This window comes from Panthera onca, chromosome B1 (genome assembly GCF_046562875.1).
Source record: "Panthera onca isolate mPanOnc1 chromosome B1, mPanOnc1 haplotype 2, whole genome shotgun sequence".
NCBI classification, from domain to species: Eukaryota; Metazoa; Chordata; class Mammalia; order Carnivora; family Felidae; genus Panthera; species Panthera onca.
The window spans coordinates 38,702,620-38,726,071 of record NC_138342.1 but is presented as its reverse complement, the minus strand read 5'-3'; the positions used below and the strand labels follow the sequence as shown (position 1 = coordinate 38,726,071).

Sequence of the window (23,452 nt, the reverse complement as noted above, 5' to 3'; positions counted from 1 at the left end):
TGAATGACTAGACCCAGATCTAATTTTAAACTAGCAGTGTAGAATTAGAATCATAGTTAAATTTGTGGTTTGCCATAATTTGAACTTTGCATTTTTTGATTAACCTACTTTAAATTAGTCAACATTCATGTAACGATCCCAGAAATTCACACTTGAATTATAAATGATAAATGTCATCAGGTATCCCTTCTTTAAATTAAAAATCTTGTATTTTTTTTGTCTTATCGCAAAAACAAAGCAAGTTCACTGCAAGAAAAAAGGAAAAAATAAAAAAATGAATTGCCTCCAATGTTAATTCCCCAAGAAACTAATATTACCATCTTAGATTATATCCTTACAGATTCTATTCTTTCATGCTTGTCTAGTAAAATACCAAAGAAATGAAACAACAAAAAATCAGTCACAAGTCCATTGTCTATTTTATCCATCCAGACCACATAACACTTTCTTCCCCAAAGTGGTAACTGAAGTGTCCTTTTTCATTTTATGTTCTATTTACTAAGCTCATACAGGTATATCTATATTGATACAAATATCCAAGTGCAGATATTTTCATGAAAATTGAATCATGAACTATTTTTAAGCAAAATGTATGGTAGATACATTTGCAATGAATTAACAGCCCTGCTTTACTCTTTGTAATATTGTTGTGGTATTACTAGTGTAGGTAATCAACAATTTATTAAACTATTTCCCAATCAATGAATATGCCAATGGTTGCCACCTTTTTACTTTTACAAGATGTGTTCATGTAAAGAGCCTTGTGTATCATTTATCACTTTATATTTTCCTGCTGTCATTTCAGTAAGAGACATTTCTAATAGCAATAGTGATAACAAAAAAGAATTAAAGTAGCTGACATTTCCTGAACACTTATGATGTGCCAGATTTTATGCCAAATACATACTAAACCGTCACAGCGTACCTCTAAAGAAGGTAGAGTTTATAATTCTATTTTGTATTTGAAGAAAGTAATGGTTGAGGAACTTGCTGTAAGTCACAGAAAAACAGCAAGTATTGGAGCCAGGATTCAAACCCAGGCCATGTGACTGGGAGGCCATCGGAGGACATAACAGTACAGTTAACCGGTATTTTATACTGCCCTGCCCCATCTAGAAGAATTGCTAGGGATCAGGGTAGATACCAGCAAAAATGGTGGAGTACGAAATTCCAAATAAAAGCCTCCTGGTATTAGGGTGAGGAAATGGGGCTCATTCAGAAAGTATTATCAGCACTTTATGGTGCCTCCCTGGAAGACATTTGCAAAAAGCTTGTCTTTGTATGTTACCTGACTCAGAATTCTCCTGGTGCAAAAGTTGCTACCAGGAAGATGTCACTGAAAGTATTTATAGGCAGATATTTTAGTTGCTTCTGCCTGAGGTGATGGATAACATTTGGGACAAACAATGGTCTAACCAAAGAGTTTGAGAGGAAGGGCTAAGGAAGAATTGTACAAAAGTAGTTTCAAAAGCACTGACATGTATTTTGGAATCCAAAAGTCCACGTGTATACACAGAGCTTTGTGAATACTCAATAAAGACCCGAGACAGTCGGTTAAGCGTCCGACTTCGGCTCAGGTCATGATCTCACGGTCCGTGAGTTCGAGCCCCGCTTCGGGCTCTGTGCTGACAGCTCGGAGCCTGGAGCCTGCTTCCGATTCTGTGTCTCCCTCTCTCTCTGACCCTCCCCCGTTCATGCTCTGTCTCTCTCTGTCTCAAAAATAAATAAACATTAAAAAAAAAATTAAAAAAAAAAAAAAGACCCGAGAAAGCCCTAAACTTTCACCTCTTGAGGCCCTACAGAAGCAGAAGGTGTATGTATGCTAAAGCAGGGTTGTAAACTACCTGGCTGAAAGTTGAAGACATATCCCAACCTACACACGGAGCCACTTGGCAAAGACTGAGGAAATTTTTTGTTCCAGGTATTTAAGGAAAACTGTCTAGTCATCAGATAGCCACTACGCTAAAACAAACAAGCAAAATCCCAAAGAACTCAGTGGCCCCAAACAAAAAGAATCAGACTTTACAGAATAAGTTAAGAAAAGTCACTAGGGGTGCCTGGGTGGCTCAGTCGGTTGAGCGTACAACTGTTTATTTCGGCTCAGGTCATGATCTCGCGGTTCACAAGTTGAAGTCCTGCATCTGGCTCTGCCCTGACAGCTCAGAACCTAGAGCCTGCTTCGGACTCTGTGTCTCCCTCTTTCTCTGCCCCTCCCCCTCTTGTACTCTGTCTCTCTCTCAAAAATAAATAAAACGTTAAAAAAATTAAAATAGTAAAAATAAAATACCTATAAATATATTTAAATAAAAAAAAATTTAATGCTTATTTTTGAGAGAGGGAGACACAGAGCGTGAGTGGGGGAGGGGCAGAGAGAGGGAGACACAGAATCCAAAGCAGGCTCCAGGCTCTGAGCTGTCAGCACAGAGCCCAATGCAGGGATTGAACCCACGAACCACAAGATCATGACCTGAGATGAAGTCGGACGCTTAACCGACTGAGCCACCCAGGCGTCCCTAAATCTTTATGACCTTGAATTACATAACAATTTCTTAGGTTTGACACCAATTTGTAATCCCTATTCAGAAAGGATGCCCATTGCCGACATTCTCTTCAACACTAGCGTGGTATAAATCTTTTGAAGTTTGCTAACATTTTGGTGACTATATTGTTTTAAAAAGGCATCTTGGGGCAACTGCGTGGCTCAGTCAGTTAAGCATCCAACTTCGGCTCAGGTCATGATCTCACAGTTCGTGGGTTCGAGCCCCACGTCGGGCTCTGTGCTGATCGCTTGCTCAGAGCCTGGAGCCTGCTTCAGATTCTGTGTCTCCTCTCTCTGCCCCTCCCCCGCTTACACTTTGTCTCACTCTGTTTCTCAAAAATAAATAAATGTAAAAAAAAAAAAGAAAATTTAAAAAGGCATCTCATTATCACTTTGTTTATATTTCCTTAACTGCTAAGGAAGTTAAATATATTTTCCTATATTGATTTGTCATTTGCATTGCTATATTTTGCATGTGTGTGTGTACATGTGTGCGCATGCATGCGTTTGTGCAAGCACATGTGTTGGGGAAGATGTGGTTTTGCTTGTGGATATGTGTGGTTTTATCTGTTTTGTTTCCTGTTTAAGTATTCTCCTGTACCCAGTTGTCAAAAGAATACATCTTCACAGTCGTCTAAAACCTTGCACTTTGAGACATGAAAGGGCAGTGCGTTTCTGTAAATGTGTTTTTTAATATTGACTTAGTAGTAGGTGAAGTAAATTTACTTTTCTACCTTTTATTCCTACTACTACCATCATATTCCTAGATGCATTCACTCATAATGAAAGACTCACTGCTATTTTGAATTCCTAACTCTATTGCAGATGAGAAGAAAAGGCTGCTTTATTTATCCTCAGGGAAAGCAAAAAATACAATAGTATACAACTTTAACATATGAATGAACATTTCTTTAACATTTTAACTCTTTTAATTTAATGTGTCCTCTATGTACGAAATTAAACTTCTATTGGATCTCTGATAAAACAGGTAATTGCAGACATTTGACTGCTGATGTTACAGCTTACCTCCTGCGTTATTGCTTTCTTTTTACTTAATCATTATGACTTCCCTGACTACTGGCAGAAAAGCTCTGCAGTGAAAGGAACTAAATTATTTTTTAAATGAGCAGAGTATAAAATATTCCTTAAAATGTAGTGATTTGCATTTTATAAGATTTAGGGTTTAGTTGCTTGTTTTATTTTCTATAGATTCTAAGCTTCGTTATGAAAGAAATTATGTCCTCATGACGCTAAGCGATCCAGAATTAATTTCATATTTAGGTAGCTATACTTAGAATGAAGAACTTCTTAATCATAGTTCCATTGTGATCACTGGTGTGGATGATTGGTCCATTGCTTAGCATGTTTTAAATAAACGATGAATAAATGCATGTGAGGCTTTGTGTGAGATTTTTTTAAAATAATGTTAATGCACAATGGATCAATTTAAAGTACGTACTTTCCTCATAGGAAATTCTACTTCAGTTATCACCAACCTTTGTACCCTTAACAGTATTCAAAAGAGAAAAAGGAGATTCATAGCAACAAAAATGAAAACTTAAAGCATTTCAGAGTTATTACTTCAAGAATTATAACAGCCATTTGTGATAATTAACTTTGCTCTGTTCTTCCAGTTTTTTTTTTAAGTGGATACAGTGGCAGTGAAAGTAACTTTGAAAAAAGAATATTTCCAATGCTGTCTTGTATCTGTTGATGTTTTTGATTCCTGTCTTTCTGCAGGAGTCACAACTGTTCTAACAATGACAACTCTAAGCATCAGTGCTCGGAACTCCCTCCCCAAAGTGGCTTATGCAACCGCCATGGACTGGTTTATTGCTGTTTGTTATGCATTTGTGTTCTCTGCCCTAATTGAATTTGCAACTGTTAACTACTTCACCAAAAGAGGATGGGCTTGGGATGGGAAGAGTGTAGTCAATGACAAGGTAAGTGAGAATCCCCTAACAGATTTAGTTTATAACAGACATGTTCCTAAAAATTGACATTAAAAACATTCAAATATAAATTGTGTGTGTGTGTGTGTGTGTGTGTGTGTGTGTGTGTGTGTGAATCATATTTCTTTTAAAGTATGCTTTTGCCTGAAATCCTTTAGGAGTGCTTGTTAGAGTATGACTTCTGTTGAAACCACTCCCTAGCATCTGCTGAGCTCTGACTGTGTGTCAGGCACTGTGCTAAGTTGTTTACATATGTTCTATAATGTAATTTTTACAACTTTATGACTAGTGTCTCTTTTTAATTCTCATTGTTCTGATGAAGGAGCTAAGGCTTAGTGAAGTCATTTACTTGCCCAAGCTCACACAACTAGTTAGTAGCTATATGTGATGGCAGATCTGACCATGAAGTTCATGCTCTTAAATACCACACTACTTTATAATAAAGAGATTTGAAAAGAAAGTGGACTTTAATTTACCTGTTGTAGAATCTCAGGCTCTATCAGCAGTTGAGTTACTCTTCACCTACCCTCATCGCTGTTGCTTGGATAGAAAGGTTCAAGCGACATTGTTATCTCTTCCATGTTGTATGGAATAAGTACTTAGGTGCTGGAATGCTCAGAAAGTTTAAGTTGCTCATGTAGTCTATGAGACTCATTTGTTTCTAAGATTAATTTCTTTGGGAATTGTTGGTGTCCATTTTTAGGTTTCAAGTACTGAAGCTAGTGGAAGTTTTGAGCATTAATATAACATCTGTTCCCTTTCTTATTTAATGGATTATTATTCATCTGCATTAAGAGGAAGCTTTGGCTGTATCACAGTGAGATATAAAGTATTCTTAATAGTTAAGTTCTACTTGGAAGGCTTCTTTTTAATAATATACCTATTAAAATGCTTCTTCCATTAAATTTGGAATAACATACTTGGTGATTTTACTTCTTTGTCAGTTATTTAAATATAATTTTTTCTCATTTCTAGAACCATATTGCAGTTTAAGCATACAAATGATTGATGTTATAATTTAAAAGTCTTGCTCTTTTTCCTAATTTTGTAAACTGTAAGTTTTAGTAAGTGCTGGTTTATTTCATTTTATAAGCAACATTTTGCATACTAACAGCCACTGAGTAAATATTAAAGGGAATCCAATTAGCTTTCTGTGCTTAACTTCTAGGTTATTTCAGCATTTCCATTACATTTTATTATTGATTTATGTTTTCATTTTCCATATAATGTACTGCTTTTTCATTGCTATCTATGCAATTACTTCTTTTTAGTTATATTAGTTACACATGCGCTTTCATACTAACTTTTTTTGAAGATGAAATGCCAGATGTATTTATAAATGCCAGACAAGTTTATAAATATGTCACAAAAGATAAATAGTGGTTTGTGGTAAATTCTCCATATAGATATTCATTGATATATCACTTTTTAATGCTATGAGGGTGCCAATCAAATTGACATTGTGATTTGGCATATCAAATAAAATACCTTCTCCCTGTACTTGGAAAATAGAAGTACCTATAAATGCAAAAAAACCCATTCATGATGATGCATTCTAAAAGCAATTACCTAGTACTGAGGAATGCTGGAATTAAGTCAAACCACATATCAAATCACACAGAGCAAAGATAAATCCAGGACAAAATCATTGATGTTCCCATCTCATCTGCAAGAAAACAGCTAACAAATGTTATATTATTTCAGTTCTAAGTGGTTGGAATTCAGTGGTTAATTTAAAGGGAACATTGTATCAGGCACGTTGCTTGTTCTTACTTTTCCATAGTTAGGCCCTTGAGAATTTTTTGTTGAATAAAGAATCTAAGAGTTTCTTTTATGAAGTCTGCACATGTAACACCAAGGAAAAACTTCACTGCCTTCACGGAAAGAATGTTCAGTCTTTACAGTGGTGAATTTATCAGTGGGTACTCAACCCAATTTCATGATTCAAATGAATTTTGGGAGGTGCTCCCTAAACTTAGCTTGGAAATAATCACATTCTTAGGACTGAAAGGAAATCGAGTGCCCCAAACTAGCACATCTGCCTGAAAAAATATTTCAGTGCAGTCTACTTTCAGGCTTCTCTGCTTTAGTTTTCCTTAGGAAGAAATTTTTTTATGTGGAAAATGATAATTTATTTGAATTATAGAATTTTTGTCCACTGCCCATGTTGGTGTCCTTCCAGTTTTATCAGACTGGAAAAAGTCCTCAGCTTTCGAAGTTGGTATCATAAGTCAATGCAGTTCAATCATCTGTCAATAGAAAGAGCATATGAAAAGTTCTTAAACATTTGTAAACTGGCAAGTATTAATTTGCATCATAAGAATAATAATGACTCAAAGATGCATACCACTAGCATATGTTTGAAAAAGGAAATACACATTTAACATACAATTTATATGTAGATTGCACTCTGTTGATCTTGAAAGTTAGTTTTTGCAAATACATAAATCCACTCCATTCATATTCAAGCTACATTTGAGCCCTCTGTTAGAAGACATAGCCTACCTACTGTGCTCTGTGATCTTGGACGAGATGTTTTACTACTTTTAGCCTCAGGTGTGACACTAGAATACAAAACTTTTCACTCTAAAAGTGTAGTGCTGGATCAAATGCTCCATCTCCAGTTGTTATTCCTTTCCATATACAGAACGTATCTTATTATGAAATGCCCCAAGTTCTTCTGGAAGCTTCCCTCACAACCAACATTCTTCCGCTTGCCCAAGACTAATTCTTCCACTGCAGCTCTCAATCTCTTTCTCTCTTGTTCTTTTCTCAGCCTTGAAGCATCGGTTATTGTTTTCTTCTCATTTCATCAAGGCCATCTTCTCCTTTCCAGCTGCCTCCTTCCTTTCAGTAAGGAGTATGCTTACTCTGTTTCATTTACCATGGAGGCAAGAACTCTCTCTAGATCCTAGGTCACCCATTCCCCCACCTTCAGATTCTACCATCTTCTTCTCCATTCAAGCTTTTTGAAAACCGTGCTACGATGTCTGTGTTCTCACTTTCAATTTAATTCTCAGCCCACTGTAATCTGATTTCCTTTTCATGTATTGTCCTGTAACCGACGGACACCAATAACCTCCACGTTTTCAGATCAGATAATAATTTTTCATTTTTCTCAAGGGATCCCCATTCAACCCATTGAATATTGTTGGGCTTCAGAACTCCATTCAGGTGCAAGTCAGCAGCATTTCTTTACAAGAAGCCTTCGAATAGCAACTTCCTGCCCTCAAATCCTGGCCTGGCAGCTGCCTTTATTCATTCTATTCTGAGAGTCCTTGCCCGAGTTCACAGTAGATACTGTCTCCCTAACATCTGCTCTTGTTTACCCCTAAAGACAGTCATTTGGCTTTATTTTATTGTTTTTGGTTTTACTATTCACTATGTGATTCTCACTTTAAGGGTTTTATAGATAGTATTTGTGGGAATGTCTACAACACTAAACAGTGTCCACCCATTTACTGTCCCCAAATAGATAATCCTACTCGTCCTGAGAACAAATGTCAATCTTCAGGAAATTTCTGAACCCTGCACCCCCCGAAATGATTCAGTCCCATTTAAGTGTGTCTAGCACCCTGATTTTTTACATTAAATCCTTTATTACAGTTTGTAATTGTATATAATGCCTCATCTCCTTCACTGATCATTATAACCTGCCCATGTTTATTTCAGTAAATCATCCACTGTTGGCCTTTTGCACTGGGTCTTGTGTGTATTAGTTGCTCAGTAAATATGGTCTGAATGAATAAAGTACGGCCCAATCAAATCTACAGCTCATGCTTTTATAGTATCTATAACTGTACCCTATACCTTTCTTTTAAGTTCTAGGATCATATATCCATCCTATTCCCTAGGCATTTCTATATGACTCTACTATCTCAATCTTTACATATCTTTTTTTAAATAAAAATACAACAAACAAAGATAAAAGCTTCTAAATTGATTTTGTATATTTCCCATGCCCACATTTCCTTTTTTAAATCTCTGGCAAAACCTAATCTCACATACCAACAATTTGGAAATACCCCTTAACATCTAACCTGTCATCACATGGTGCCTATTTTCTTGTCCTTGTCATGGACTATGCCCTTGCTCAGTGTTCTCTGAGAACACTGTCTCTAATCATGTCTCCCTCCAGTCCATCCTCTACATTAGTGCTAGGGTCATTTTTCAGCTCTTCAGTGAATTGTTGAAATCTTAATGCTAATTATTGAACTCTTTCATGAATTCTTCAAGTTGGTCAGCTGATATCGTCCAAGTACATAACTTTCTCATAAGTTTGTTTCACATGTTGAGTTACTTGTTGTTTTACAGATGTCTATATTTTAGCAAGAGCGTTTGCTCAAGTTATTACTATTATTATTCATTGTGCATTACCACCATGTGCCTAGGAATATCTCTGTGTTAGAAATGAGAAACTGCAGGGACATGTGGGTGGCTCAGTTGGTTAAGCATCCGACTCTTGGTTTTGGCTTCAGTCATTATCTCACCGATTCCTGAATTTCAGCCCCAGGTGGACTCTGCTGATGGAGCAGAGCCTGCTTGGGATTCTCCTTACCTCTGTTTCTGCCCCTCCCCCACTCATGCTCTATCCCTCTCTCAAATAAACAAACAAATAAATAAATAAAAACCTTAAGAAAAAAAAAAGAAATGAGAAACCATAGATTGTTCCCATAAAGTTACTTACTCAGGATCACATCTAATAAGTGGTACATCCAAGATTGAACACAGATCTGAAGTCCATGCTTGGGTTCTTCCTCTAGCCATTAAACCATCCCCCAATATCCATGCTGCTACACATCTCCATGACATTAGATTCCTCTTACCAAAATGCCCCCTCCTTCCTTCTGTAACTGATGAATTCCTACTTCTTTCTTAATACCCATCTGATTTTACTTAACACTGAAACTTTCTAAGTGAATCCAATTACTGCCCTCTCTTATCTTTCTGCAGTACCTGACACAAATTCATTCTATGTGACCTTAGTAAATTATACTTTTATCATAAATTTGTGTTTCTAACAGTAGGTTACATGGTCTAAGAAGATAGTAGTATTGTCACACTCATCATTTTCTCTGCTATAACCTGGAATAATAGCACATAATTTATTTGAATTAAATTTAAAAAATAAATAACTCTAATCTCTTGAGACTGATTCCATTTCTCAATCTGAGTCAGTGGTTCTACACTGGCCAAGAAAAGCATATTCTCTGCAAACACATCATATATTAAATTACTTAAAACACAGACTTAGTTGGGGCACCTGGGTGGCTCAGTCGGTTAAGTGACCGACTTTAGCTCAGGTCATGATCTCACAGTGCATGGATTCGAGCCCCATGTCGGGTTCTGTGCTGACAGTTCAGAGCCTGGAGCCTGCTTCTGATTCTATGTTTCCTTCTATGTCTGCCCTTTACCAGATCCAATTCTGTCTCTCTTTCTCTCTCAAAAATAAATAAACACTAAAAAATTAAAAAAAAAGATTTAACAACATAGTATCCAAACTAACATGAAATGTGCCATTGTTTTGTGATTCACTCCATGCAATTCATAGAAAACATCACATTTCAAGTGTTTTCTTCATTTATTTGCATTTTTCAACATCCTGCCTTGTTCCAAAAGCATTTCAGGCAGTTTACCAAAAGAATGCATGCACTTAACTATTATAAAATAAAATATAAATAGAAGTAAGATACCAGGATGAAGGAAAATACAATGCAAATGTGTCCACCGTTTGGGCCAGAACATTAGCTATAGTCCATAGCTAGAGGAGTTGAGTTTTAAATTCTGAGCTTCTTGGCTGCCAAAGTAAACCATGGGGTGGGGGGCGGGAGTTACTCTTATTTGTAATCAAAAAATGGAAGCATAGATTTTCTTAGAGAAAATATTTTCCTACATTGAATTCTTTAAAAACAATATCATATGGGTTTTATATTAGGGAAAGCTGGGTACTATTGAAAGTAATGTCAACATTTTCCCAATAAACTCAGTAATGAATTTCATATTGATGTCTCTTGTAGTCCCCTTCAATAAAAGCTGAAGGCATTACATTAACATACAACTCAGTGAAGGCAATTCTTCAAGGAGCTAAGCTAATATGGTCCAAGTATATAGCTTTCTCATGGCCCAATTTAATCCAAGGAAAGACTTTAGAGTACTTAGAGAAGTGGATGGACTGTATAACCTTCAAACAATCTTCTGTAAGTATCACTTTTCTCAGTCAGGATGGTTAGCAGACAGTTAACAATAGCATTATCTGACCCAGGAGCATGTTGTTGCTTTACAAGAAATGGGCTGGCTAGTAGCCACAATGACTGTAAAAAAAGCAACATGGTATATAGAAAGAGCATAGATTTGCCACTCTGGCAACCTTGGGTTTTTTCCAAAGTCTGTCTTATCTAGTGTTACATTTATGAGCGCTCCCTTTCCTTATTCTAAGGACAATATCTGCGATTCTTTCCAATTCTGCAACCATGTGATTATTATTTTTATTCATATCCCAGGTCACTATGCTAACAGATGTCTATATTTTAGCAAGAGCATTTGCTCAAGTTATTAACACGTTATTTTATCTACTACTCTAAGGAAGCTGAAACTGGTTTGCCCCATGGTGTAAGACATTTTGATTTCTACAATCAAGAATTTTCCAGACTTGAAATTTTACATTCTAATGAAGTAATAAACTCAGAACATTCTGAATCCTATAAAACATTGTTTAAAAAATAGAAAATGTAATTAGTATGTGCTGTATTTACTTTTAATTCCACTTCAGCTACAGCATCAACAAATTCTATAGTAGCGTATTTTCCTCTTTTCCCCCCAATTAATGTGTAAAAACACATAATCTATTGATTTTGTGATTAGCCACATTTTCCCCTTCCCACTTAATATAAGTCTCAATTACAAGCAAAACAGCTTCCACAAACATGTGGAATGGTAAAATTGTGGACTTTCAGGATAATTACATAATAGAATTATAGAACAGCCTATGGGAATCTAAATTTTATGAATCTCATAAATACTATACTCTACAAAATAACTTTATATGTTTGTATATATCATATACTTTCTAAATATATATTTTTTCTCACAGTGATCATTCTAGTACATGTCATTCATGATAAAGCAAACATTTTTTGAGCCTCTTCTGTGCCAGGAACTATGCTAGGAGCTCTGCATTGCACAGTCTGTGCTCTCAAGGAGCTTACAGTCAAGTGGAAGAAAAAAATAAGTGGAAGAAGTATACATGCCACTATAGAGACAAACACTAGGGTGTCGTGGAAGCCCATGCATGGAAAGAGTAATTATTGCAATAAGAAGTAATGTTTCAATACATGTGATTTTGAGCTGAGTTTGTATAAAATGGATCTAAATAGGGGAACAGCATGGGTTGGTAATCAGTTCCTGGCTCAATTGTGGTATCATTCACAGGTTAGGGAATAAAGGAGAGTGTATAGAATTAGGTTGGGAGTGAAAGTAACCTATAATCATTTCTGGATATTTTGCATTTTAATTACCTATGGAATATGTAGATAGAGAAGTCTAATGAAACATAATGGGTGATAATTCTGGTGAGAGGTATTATGTCAGTCATCTGCATATTGGTAACAAAGCCATTCAAGAGTCACTTAAAATTAATAGAAAATAGCAGTGGATAGAAGTTAGCAGTGAATACAGCAAGGTGATATCTTCTGTAATGGCCTAGCATACTAATATTTTTTAGTACTATCAATAGTAGATCTATGAATTACAAAGAATAGTAATAGAATATATTATGTGGACTTAATCTGTATACTCTGCTTTAGCAGATCTAAGAACTGTAAGTCAGCTATCAATTCAATAGTATTTTTCTCTAGATACATGATTTTAATTTTAAATAGATAGGAGCAACTTGCTTTACTGTATATTTGTGATAATTACTTTCAAATGGACTGAGGGGAGTTATTTTATAACTTTGTAAGACTTTGTAAGATCTACGCCAGAAAGGCTTGACTGGGCTATGGCTAAGAATTGAGAAGTTTTAGTACCATGAGAGTGCCCTGCGCTTCATTCAGTGAATTGGTAAGAAATTACAAGTGCCAACCACTGGGTTTTGACTAAACATAGTACTCAGGACTCTTGCACTTTTTCTTGCTATTGGTTCTGAAAATAATCAAGTTTCCAAGTTCCTAGAGAGCATTTTGAAGCCAAGCCATCATCTTGTCAGGTACTAAGCTTGCCTCCAAAGTTCATACTTATATTCAGAAATTGAAGCCATTCTTTGAACAATGAAGAAAAAATAAGATGAAATTTTATTCTTCGTAGTTAAGTCAATAGAAGTTACAAATACACATTAAAATTATTTTTAACACTGCTTATGATAATATCCACAGTATTGGGATGGAAAAAAAAAAACCCAGCAACATACAAAAATATTCGAGGGTGATATTTGGCTGGTACATTCTGGCACAGCCCTTCTGGGTATTTACAGCCAATGTTTGTTCAGGTTGACCAGAGTATCTGTTTTGTTTTGTTAGTGCCCCTGCTTCAGAGTTTGTTAAATAATTTAGCATCACCTATGGGTTTGTATACAGTTGAAGGGTATTAAGTCAGGCAGGAAGGGTGCTGGTGAGAGTACAAAGTCTATCTGTAAACGCTTCTTGCAACAAAAGACATTTACATTTATGTTTCTTTGTCAAAATGTCTAAACCTTGCACCATAAATCCTGACCTAACTTAAATGTCCCTCTTCCAAGATACCTTTTTTGGGTTCCTCCATGCAATGTTTATGTCTTCTTTCAAAGATATAAAATGGATCTTGTAAGCCAGTAATCAAGATTTTGTAACTGAGTTATACCCATTCCTACTCTCCGCTAAGAGACTGTGCTTTTCAATGTGGTTTGAGTATTCATTTGCGCACTTAATTCTCACAGTGGTTCATTATGGCTTTGGTATAATTATCTCCCTGTTTTCAAACTAGAAGCTGAAGCAGGTAGAGGTTAAAGAATATTCTCATGGTCAGTCCAAATTCTCTATAAGTGCCATTTGAGATTACTTTAAATGATATCTACGTATATTCGAAATAATGATAATATAAACCCCGTATGTTACATACTTTATGGTTTAAAGGGTCTTTTTAGAAGATTGACCTAGTGATATAAACTAGGAATTTAGGAAAGAGTGTACTCCCAAGTTTCAAACACCTTCTCCAAAGAGTAATATCACATAGTATGATATTTAAAGCAGAGGTTTAGAAGTCACACACATGGGAGTTTTTGTGCTTTTTCAGCCACTTAAGACAGGAGACCTGGTTATATCACGAAACCTCTTTAGCCTCTAGTTTGAAATTTGTAACATGGGGTTAAGTATTGAACTTACCTCCTACCCAGCAGTGATGTTTTTTTACAAATAATACTGTCAGTCTTAACCCTCCACCTGACACATCCTAGTATTCAGCACGTGTTACCATCTCGCTGTCAGTTACATACTTGGAAATTCCCCTGCATTTGTAACATGGGAACTTTGTGTGCCATTGCAGAAGAAAAGCTGTTTTATAGCTTTCCTAGTGGTAGACCCTCAACCCCTTTCCTTTTATACTCCAGCCACATCTGGAAGAATGCCTCATCAGCTAGGGAAAGAGAGGAGGGAGAAACCTGATGTCACTAAAGGACAGGAAAACCAGGCCCGTTTTTAGATCTTCTGGGCTCCCTGAGGACCTTTCTTATCTCATTTTACCTGAACATTTTGAGAATTCTTTAAAAAAAATTTTAATGTTTATTTATGAGAGAGAGAGAGAGAGAGAACATGAGTAGGGAGGGGCAGAGAGAGAGGGAGACACAGAATCTGAAGCAGGCTCCAGGCTCCAACCTATCAGCACAGAACCTGATGCGCGGCTCGAACCCACGAACCACAAGACCATGACCTGAGCCGAAGTCAGACACTTAACTGAGTCACCCAGGCACCCCGAACATTTTGAGAATTCTTAATTGAAAATAATTGATATTTGAAATTCTGTTCTAGGCCACTTCGTCCTCTAAATCTGTTGATTTACACTCTTCACTATTTTGGATAATTCATAGCTGGCTCAATTTTGTTTGCATTTAGATAACTAAGAAGACATTTATGTTAGATAGAAATGCAGATAAATGTTATTTATGTTTCCAGGTTCATTAATTCAGCTGCATATTATGTGCCTACCAGGTAGAAGGCACCATGCTAAGTGTAAGTTTATAATGGTAAACAAGACAGACGTAGCACCAGCCTTTATTGAACTTAGATTCTAATGAGAAAAGAAAACGTCAATCAAATAATCACACTAGAAAGAATTTATACATTTTGAAAAATGCCACGATGGAAGTAAACTGAGTGCTGTGAAGCATGCATTTGGGCAAAAAGACTGTGCTGCATAGAGTGGCTGGGAAGGTCTTTTTGAGGACAAAGACTAAACCAAGACCAAAGTATGAGAGGGGATTGATAACAGGAAATGCAGGATGGAGAGAGGCAATTCAAGTAAGGAAGTGGCATGGCCAAAGGTACCAAACAAGGAAATATTCTGAAAACTGAAGTTATTTCCTGGGACTGGTATATAACAAAGAAAAGAAGCCATGGTAAGAGGTATCGATTTTATTCTCAGGACCTTGAGAGTGTATTTAAGGGATTTAAGCTGAGGAGTGACGTGATCCCATTTGTGTCTTGAAAAAAATCCCTGTGACTACAGTGTGTCTAATGATTGGACAAGGTCAAGCCAAGCTGGGAGAGCACAAAGCATTTAATTTGGTCCAGGCAGGAGATAATTGTGAGCCAGATTAGAGTGGGTGGGAACTGAACTGGGGATTATGAGGAGAAACAGTTTGTGGTTGAGCTAGGCAAAAAGCAGAATTTGTATTTTATCTTTGTCCTATGTTTTTAGTATTTATTTCACTGCCACCTGTATATGGTTAGTTTACCACCATATGAATAAAGCATTTGACACCAGGGAGAGAAATACTGTTATCTAGTTCAAGAAGATAAATTTCTTTGTTCAGAAATTGAGGTCATATGTTGTAGATGATCATTTCTCTTGTTAAAATGTCTCTACATTCCATTTATTCATTCACTCATTCATTCAACAAATATTTGAATAACTACTTGTAAGAGTCAAAATGTTGCATCGTTTATTGCATTTATGGTTCTGACTGTTTTCCATGTAAACAACAACAAAAAAACATGGTTCTCCAGGTAAATGGTATCATTGATTTTTACACTGGGGATTTCCTCATGGTTTTAGGACTCCTTTTATTTATTTTCCTAAATTTCATCTTTCTAATTGATAATGATGTTTTTATCAAGATGCTTTTCTGCAGAATTTGAACTGGAGTTTGGAAAATGTTAAGTGGCAGGCTCAACCCACATTCTGTTAATTCTTGTATTTTTCAATAGAAAAAAGAAAAAGCCTCTGTCATGATACAGAACAATGCTTACGCCGTGGCTGTTGCCAATTACGCCCCGAATCTTTCAAAAGACCCAGTTCTCTCCACCATCTCCAAGAGTGCAACCACACCAGAACCCAACAAGAAGCCGGAAAACAAGCCAGCAGAAGCCAAGAAAACCTTCAACAGTGTTAGCAAAATTGACAGAATGTCTAGAATAGTTTTCCCAGTTTTGTTTGGTACATTTAATTTAGTTTACTGGGCTACGTATTTAAACAGAGAGCCTGTATTAGGGGTCAGTCCTTGAATCTAGACACAGGTGATCTTTGGGATGTATAGGAACATACACCTTTGTTTTGCTATGTACAGTCTGACTAATAACTGCTAATTTGTGAACCAACATGTACAGTATGTATATAGCTATATAGCTTACCAGTAGACCTCTAATGGAGACACGCATTTGCTAACTTGCGGAACCGCAGGCAGAAAGCACCCCGTGCCCAAAGAGCCATTGCCTTTTTTAAAGATTTACCCTAGGAACTCGTTCAAAGTGGATTTCACGTGACCTGATTTATTTCCTACTGTTCTAATTGTGATGAAAATGGGGATCCTATACCACACTTTATGAACTCTTTTGATTTAAGTCTTAAATAGAACTATTTTGTACTGTTGCCTAACTATAACGTAAGATAACGTTTTCATTCCAAGGGGAATTCTTCTAAATCACAGAACTCGTTGTATCTGCCACATCAGTGCCCTTCATGAGTGCTCAGAATCCCTGCTAGTGTAATTGGAAGCTTAGCACACATCAGAAGAAAAACTAGAGATCTGAAATCAGCTTTTAATTACTCTGTATAGCATCTATAGCACATATTACAGCATGACAAGCTCAAATAGTTAAGAGTCACTCCTGACAGAATGTTAATTATGCCTAGAATTTAATAACTATCAGAACGTCATGGCCATTACATTTTAGCGTCAGAGTTTATTTGAAAGTAAAATTCAAATCCTACAGAGTATTATAATCATTGGAAACTACCTTAAATTAAAACAATAAAAATAAAAAAAAGACAAATGTGTCTTACTCTTTCCAGGTATGTGTTGTATTGAAATTGATCAGCTAAATTTTCTTGGTGCTGGAGACTGGAAAAAGCATCCAGTTTGGCTGCTGTGGAACAACATTCACATTGGATTAGAAAATTGTGCCAAAAACTCCCACTGATGAGAATTCATAGGTGTCACAGTATCTAGATGAGCACTTATACGATTCTCTTCTTTCCTGTTTACTGCAAATTCTGCCTTAAGGCTTCTTTTCATCAGGACTCAGAAGCCGCTAATTACAAAGGAAAGGGCAGTGAATTGGCACATTTTTCTGTCTTGAAGCAGTGCTTTCAGATAAGAATTATGTAAATCTGCTTTTGTAAATTGCAACTTTAAATTTCATTGACTCAAATTTACAACAGCTTTGTATACCAGAAGAGGTTTTGGTAAGAGTTGAACATTTTTAAACAGAAACTTTAAAGCATCACCAACAGATTGTGGATTAGTTCACATGCACAAATATAAACGTGCACACACGTATACACACACACACACACACACACACACACACACTAATTAACTAAATTAGAGTGCACACACATAGCTAAATTAGAAACCACAATTTTCAATTTTATATAATTACTAAATATTAATGGGTAAAATTCATTTTTCTTTTAATATTTAAAATATACTCTCTATGCCCCTGAAATATGTTAATAGAAGTTAACAATTGTGTCTCATGCCTAGATTTAAGATTTTGGGCAAACCCAAAATCCTTTTGACTCACATCTACATTAGCAGTTATTAGTTGACTTTTACTAATAGATACACCTTTATGATGGTGTTTTTGTAGAAACATAAGTAGTCAAATAGTGGCATTTCCTGCAGTTTTGTACAGTATTTCAGTATAGTGCATAAATAAGTATGTTCATAAAATCAATAAAAGAAGTATCTTATGGAAATAAGCAAAATCACAACAAAAATTGCTATTCCTTTGCCTCGTTTAAATTTATTTTTTTCATTTTCTTTGTTTTAGTGTGATTCTATTATGTGCTTTGCATGACTGTATTAATACCAAGGTCACAAATGCATCTTATTAACAGAATTTGCCGTGAAGACAGGCTTGACATTAAAAGTTCCCTCACAAAAGGTAATCCATAATCCTTAATAAAATAAAATTGTTAACATGAGCTAATAAATGTATTTCTTTAATTCCCTTCCAATTATAGCTTATTTGTCATCTAAATAGTTTTAACACACACACTTTATTTGTACGTTGAAATGGAAGACACCCTATTTTCCTACACACTTAAATATAACATGGATCTGTAGAGTTTAGGGAAGTGTGTAAGAGTCTGAGAACATGCACCTTGCTTGGAGGCAAGCAATAAAAATGCTTTGTACGGTATACATTACTTTACACTTTAAAAACATTGTGCTTGTAAGTTCTACATTTCCCCCTTAATATCTGACTCTAAATTATAAATTTATAAATATGTACATATGTAAAAATAGTTGTAAATAGCAGTTTCTGTAAGACAACAGAAGAGACTCCTCTTTACCTTTGACAAAGGGCTGCGCCTACATCGATGACACCAGTTTCGTTAAAATTTAAGGTAGAGTGGCCAGAAAAGTTATTCTTGTTATTCTTATTTTTAGTTTGAATTGCCAAAATCTTATTTGAACCTAAGAACATCCTGACAGTTCAGATTTTCTGATGATGTGGATTGGGATTTTTGATTATTTCTCTCATGTTGGTGTATTTTTTTACACATTTCTCCAACTTTTAAAATTTATACATCAAAGGGAACTTTTGGTGTTTCTGGAGAGAGGGAGGATGCTGCATGGAAAATTATTTTAAATCATAGAACCGTAGTGTTTAAAATTATTCTGCTTTCCATAAACCATTGTAAAGATGCAAAAGAAAAGTGACACAAATTTATTAAAATAAGACCAAATTTTCAAGAATTACATTTTTAATACACTATCAGAGGTCTCTTTGGCCCACATTATGCCTATTTTATGCAGTTGTACATTGACATAAAGAGTTATGGTATGTAAAAAATGTAGATAAGTACATGTACATATATTAGAGATAAAGTCTCATTTTTGTATAGCTGCTGCTCTGATTCAGCTAATATTTATTCAACAAATTTTTTTTTACCTCGTACTGTGTGTCACACCATGATGTGTTAATAACACTCATATTGCACCCTCAGAATTTAGATGAAAATTAAAGTGCATCTCCTTCTTCTAAAGACTGAAAATCAAAGACGAAATGGAACACGTGAATTAATTTAGCACTGAGAGTTGTTTTAATAAGTTATAAGATCATGAGTGTGCTAAGATAGTGTCTGTCTTGTTTTTTCCTCCTATTCGTGTTCCTATGTTTTAAATACAAAAACGGAACAAATATAACCGGTTAGTAATTATTTTAAACTTCAGTGATTTTTAAAATGCCAGTGTTACTGCTTAGCAATCTTCAGGGATCTCTCTCTTTCGAATTTATCTCAGGTTTGAATAAGTGATCCCCTTGAGCGAGATTTCCAATTTTTTTCTTAAATATTTCATAGTTTATCTTATAAAGGACATAGATGCTATTATTTCACTCATATATTTCTTTGGTGTGTGTATGTACATATATATAGGTATATATATATATGTACACACATGTGTATGTATATATACACACATATATGTATATATATATGTATACATACGTACGTGTGTGTGTGTGTGTGTGTGTGTGTGTGTATCTCATGTGTTTATGATGTGGTTCTTTTTATAGTCCTGGCTGAGGCTAAGGGAACTGAACTCTGCCATGATATCGTAGATTGTAGAGGGACACCAAAGCTCTATGGAACCTGTTCTACTGTATTTGTCTCTACTATATTTGGCATAGCCTATCATTTCAGTGGGAGGACAAGGGAAGTAAATCAAGTCACCTTCTGCAAAATCATGTTTCTTCAGCATCAAGACTTTTTTCAAATGCTTCCTTCTTGATACCTTAGACAATACCTATGAAGCACTGAAATGTTTATTATTTAATTTGCGATCCAAGACCATATCAATAGGTTGATTAGTATTAATAACTTCACCAAACACCAAATATTAATAACTTTACCAAACATCAAACTGTATAGGTTGATCCTGTTCTTCGTCTTGTAACAGTCTTACAACCATCTGCATATTTCTGAAACAACTTCCAGGATTTTTTTTTTTTTTTCATATAAAAAGGTTTGGAATTTTAAGGGAATCAAGCTAACTCATTGTTACCCTGTAGTGCATTTTTCCGTGTAATTGAGGTCTCATGGGAACCGTGGGTTTCCCTCTTATTAATCCAGAGTATACAGAAGCATAACATTTAAACTGGAAAGGGCTGTGGTTATTTTTAATATCCATGCTTGGAAACCAGAGACACTTTATAAAAATCACTCAACAGTGTGAACAAGACAAATTATAATCTTTTTCTTTATTGAATTCATGCTTAAAAGATGAAATTCAGTATTTAATGAAATTTTTAATATCCATCTTTCATAATCAACATTTGTATAAAAGATAATAATGTTTTCCATTAGTGTAAGCACTCATGTTTTCATCAAATTCAGAACAAATTCAGGACCTCAAAAATAGTGAAAGAAATATCAAAGAGAAAAACTTCCTGGAAAAAATGAGTCTGTTACTAATTAAACCCAGTGAAGCATTTTCCCTTTTAACGCCCAAGAAAAGGGAGAAATTAAATATGCATAAATATATACAGAAACATTTAACAGTTATGATTCTATCATGGTAAGCACCATGATTAAAATGCTAAAATAGATGGAGTTCTTGTGAAGGCATGTGGGAATGGTAATCAAAAAATTATTCAAAATCTATCTGTTTCTTATCAGAATTTTGTATCCTCATGTTTTTCTTGAAAATTCTTAATCATCCAACATATTTGGACCACCGTTTTCAATTTTATTTAGTTGAAGTATTCTGTATTTGTCTGTATATGTAAAGAACATTTTCTTATATACATACTAATATACCCCACTTCAAATCACTTTCTCTATGTTGCAGTTTATACATAACATCACTTAATATGTTGCCTGATGGGAAGAACAACTGATAGATGTTTCAGTTTATAGTAATCTTCCCCAAGAACCCTTAATAAGTTCTTAGCTTTGATTAGAAGAGTGTGTGTATGTGAGTTTGTGTGTGTGTGTGTGTGTGTGTGTGTGTGTGTGTGTGTATTTGCAGGTATGAAAGAACATTTTGAGGAATTCAGACAAATTTATAAAATTTATTTTATTAATGGGCCCAATCCCAAATGTAGCTCTTATTACTAGCAATTAACTTAGTCAATAGAATAGTTTTTTCAGTAGATCCATAACAAACTTACTAATTGGAATTTAGTCTTGAGCCATACATATGGTTACATATATCCTTCCTATAAAAGTTGTCAACATTGTTCTGATGTATTTCTAGTTGGCCCAGATGATTTCACAATTCTGCTTGTAAGGTAGGAAAGAAAATCTTTGAATTCCAAGTTTCTCAATGAAGGTTTGTAAAAGCTTTCATTAAATTAAATATCTGGTTGATCGTATGCAGATGCCAAGTCCTCTATATGCATTATGGTTAGTTTCATACCTTTTTGAATTGAAATGGTTCTGAGTTCATTCTAAGCCCTTCACATAGATTACCTCATTCAGTCCTCGCAACAACCGTAAATCACTGTGTGATTCTTGAAGTTCTGGACACCAACATGCCAACCCAACACATATTTTAGACGAAGTAAAAAAAAAAAGCTGTATTTTTCTTTGCTTTAAATCAAATTTATATTCATACATTTTGGAAAGCACCAATCCAATAAAAAGACCACTATCTGGTTTTCTATATGACAAAACCAAGCAAACAGCAAACACTAAACTGTACAGCAACCAAGAATCCATTTTTGTGAAACTAGTTATTATTATCAGTCACAATTTAGTTTCTAGGAATATGTTGCATTTTTATTTTTTGATCCATAGGTAATGATAATATATAAAAATGCTTAAAGTTGATTAAGAACACTATTTTGTTTTCTTCTTTATTTTCTTCTCTCTCTCTCTTTTTTTTCTTTTTCTTTTTGTTTCTTTTTTTTTTTTTTTTGCCAGTTTTGTTGGGGTCAGAGAGGTTTTGTTTTTGTTTACCATATCGTTGGTTTCATGACATTTAAACTCATTGGACTACAAGGATTATGTATTGACTTCATCAGTTTGTTGCAAGTTACTATTTATAGAAAGAAGTCTACAGTGGCCACAAATAAATGCCAGAATTGGGATTGTCAGTGTTGAATTAGCTCAGTTTGTGTGAAAATTTCAGTTCTTCATGCTTTGTTTTAGAAGACTTACTTTACCTATAGCATACTGTCAAATTCCAGCCCATGTTATTGAATAAATATGAGTGTCTCCAACAAAGTTTATTTGTGAGAACAAATCATATTAAGAAAGCAAAACAAAGAAGTTAGGTATAGAATTAATTTAGACATAATGGCTGATAGATTTGTTCCCATTTATTTATTTTAAAAAATCTTTCACATAGTAATTGAAGCATTTGACTGTTTTAAACTCTACATAATGTATGAAATTTGATATATGATTAGAATGGTCTAAATGAAACTGAACTTTGAGCCCCAGTTTTTACAAATTAAACTTTACCATCCATGGATAAATCCTCGATTACTTATTGATCTTAGGTGCCTGCTCCATAATTGATTTCACGTTTATTGGGATCCAAATTTTTTTCAAGATTCTTCTGAGCATATACAAATTCAGGTTTTGGTGGGCTCTAAAACAAAGAATGTGACCTTTCATGAAATATTCCCTTTGGAGTTGACATGCATGAAAACTTATGAAAGCTTCATATTTGTTGCTAAATTTGAAAAAAAAAAACAAATGAAATGTTTTTCCCTTGCTACACATTAATAATAAAGTTACATGCATAGGGAATGCATGATAAAGCTCCAACACCAAACTTTAATTATTCACATTAGGTGAAATTTGAAATTTTCTGGGTGACAATACACTTGTATGGTAGTTTTTCTCATTTGAGAAAATCATTTGAGAGCTAATAATATTTGTAATTTGTGACCTTGTTGTAATTGGGAAAAGTCACTATTTTTCACATGTGTAAGATAATTTGACCTTTATTGAATGTCATTCAATATGCTGTGTCATTATGCTTGCTGTTTAAAAAAAGATACTAATCAGTCCCATGCAAATTAATGCTAAACATTATCTTTTTGTACTTATTAAAATTAATTTAAATATATTTGATCTGAAAATTGTGTTTTTTGTACTCTGGTCATTCACTACATGTTTGCTTATAAGAATTGAACTTATTGTAAATGTGACTTTTTTTATATTGGGATATAACACTGATATTTTGTAATAGTGATTTTAAATGTTGTTAGTTTCTTAAATTTCTTTTTAAAATAAAAAATTACAGGGTGACAAGGAAAGTATTAACCTACCCTGAAATTTTAGGAGGGGTTCATAAATTGCAAATGTCAAT

At 34.9% G+C, this 23,452-nt stretch overlaps 1 protein-coding gene across 4 annotated transcripts in view; it reads left to right on the top strand.

Moving 5' to 3' along the window:
* Positions 1 to 23,209, top strand: part of GABRA2 (gamma-aminobutyric acid type A receptor subunit alpha2) — a 126,893-nt gene extending 103,684 nt beyond the window's left edge. For 3 of the 4 annotated variants that reach the window (XM_060655128.3, XM_060655125.3, XM_060655126.3), the window contains 3 exons: positions 4,280 to 4,482; positions 10,509 to 10,688; positions 15,885 to 23,209. In XM_060655128.3, coding sequence (XP_060511111.1) covers positions 4,280 to 4,482; positions 10,509 to 10,688; positions 15,885 to 16,181 — 680 coding nt within the window. In that variant the 3' untranslated portion in view covers positions 16,182 to 23,209. The remainder of the gene's footprint in view (positions 1 to 4,279; positions 4,483 to 10,508; positions 10,689 to 15,884) is intronic. The other variant, XM_060655127.3, reaches the window with a different exon arrangement.
* Positions 23,210 to 23,452: the final 243 nt, after the last annotated feature.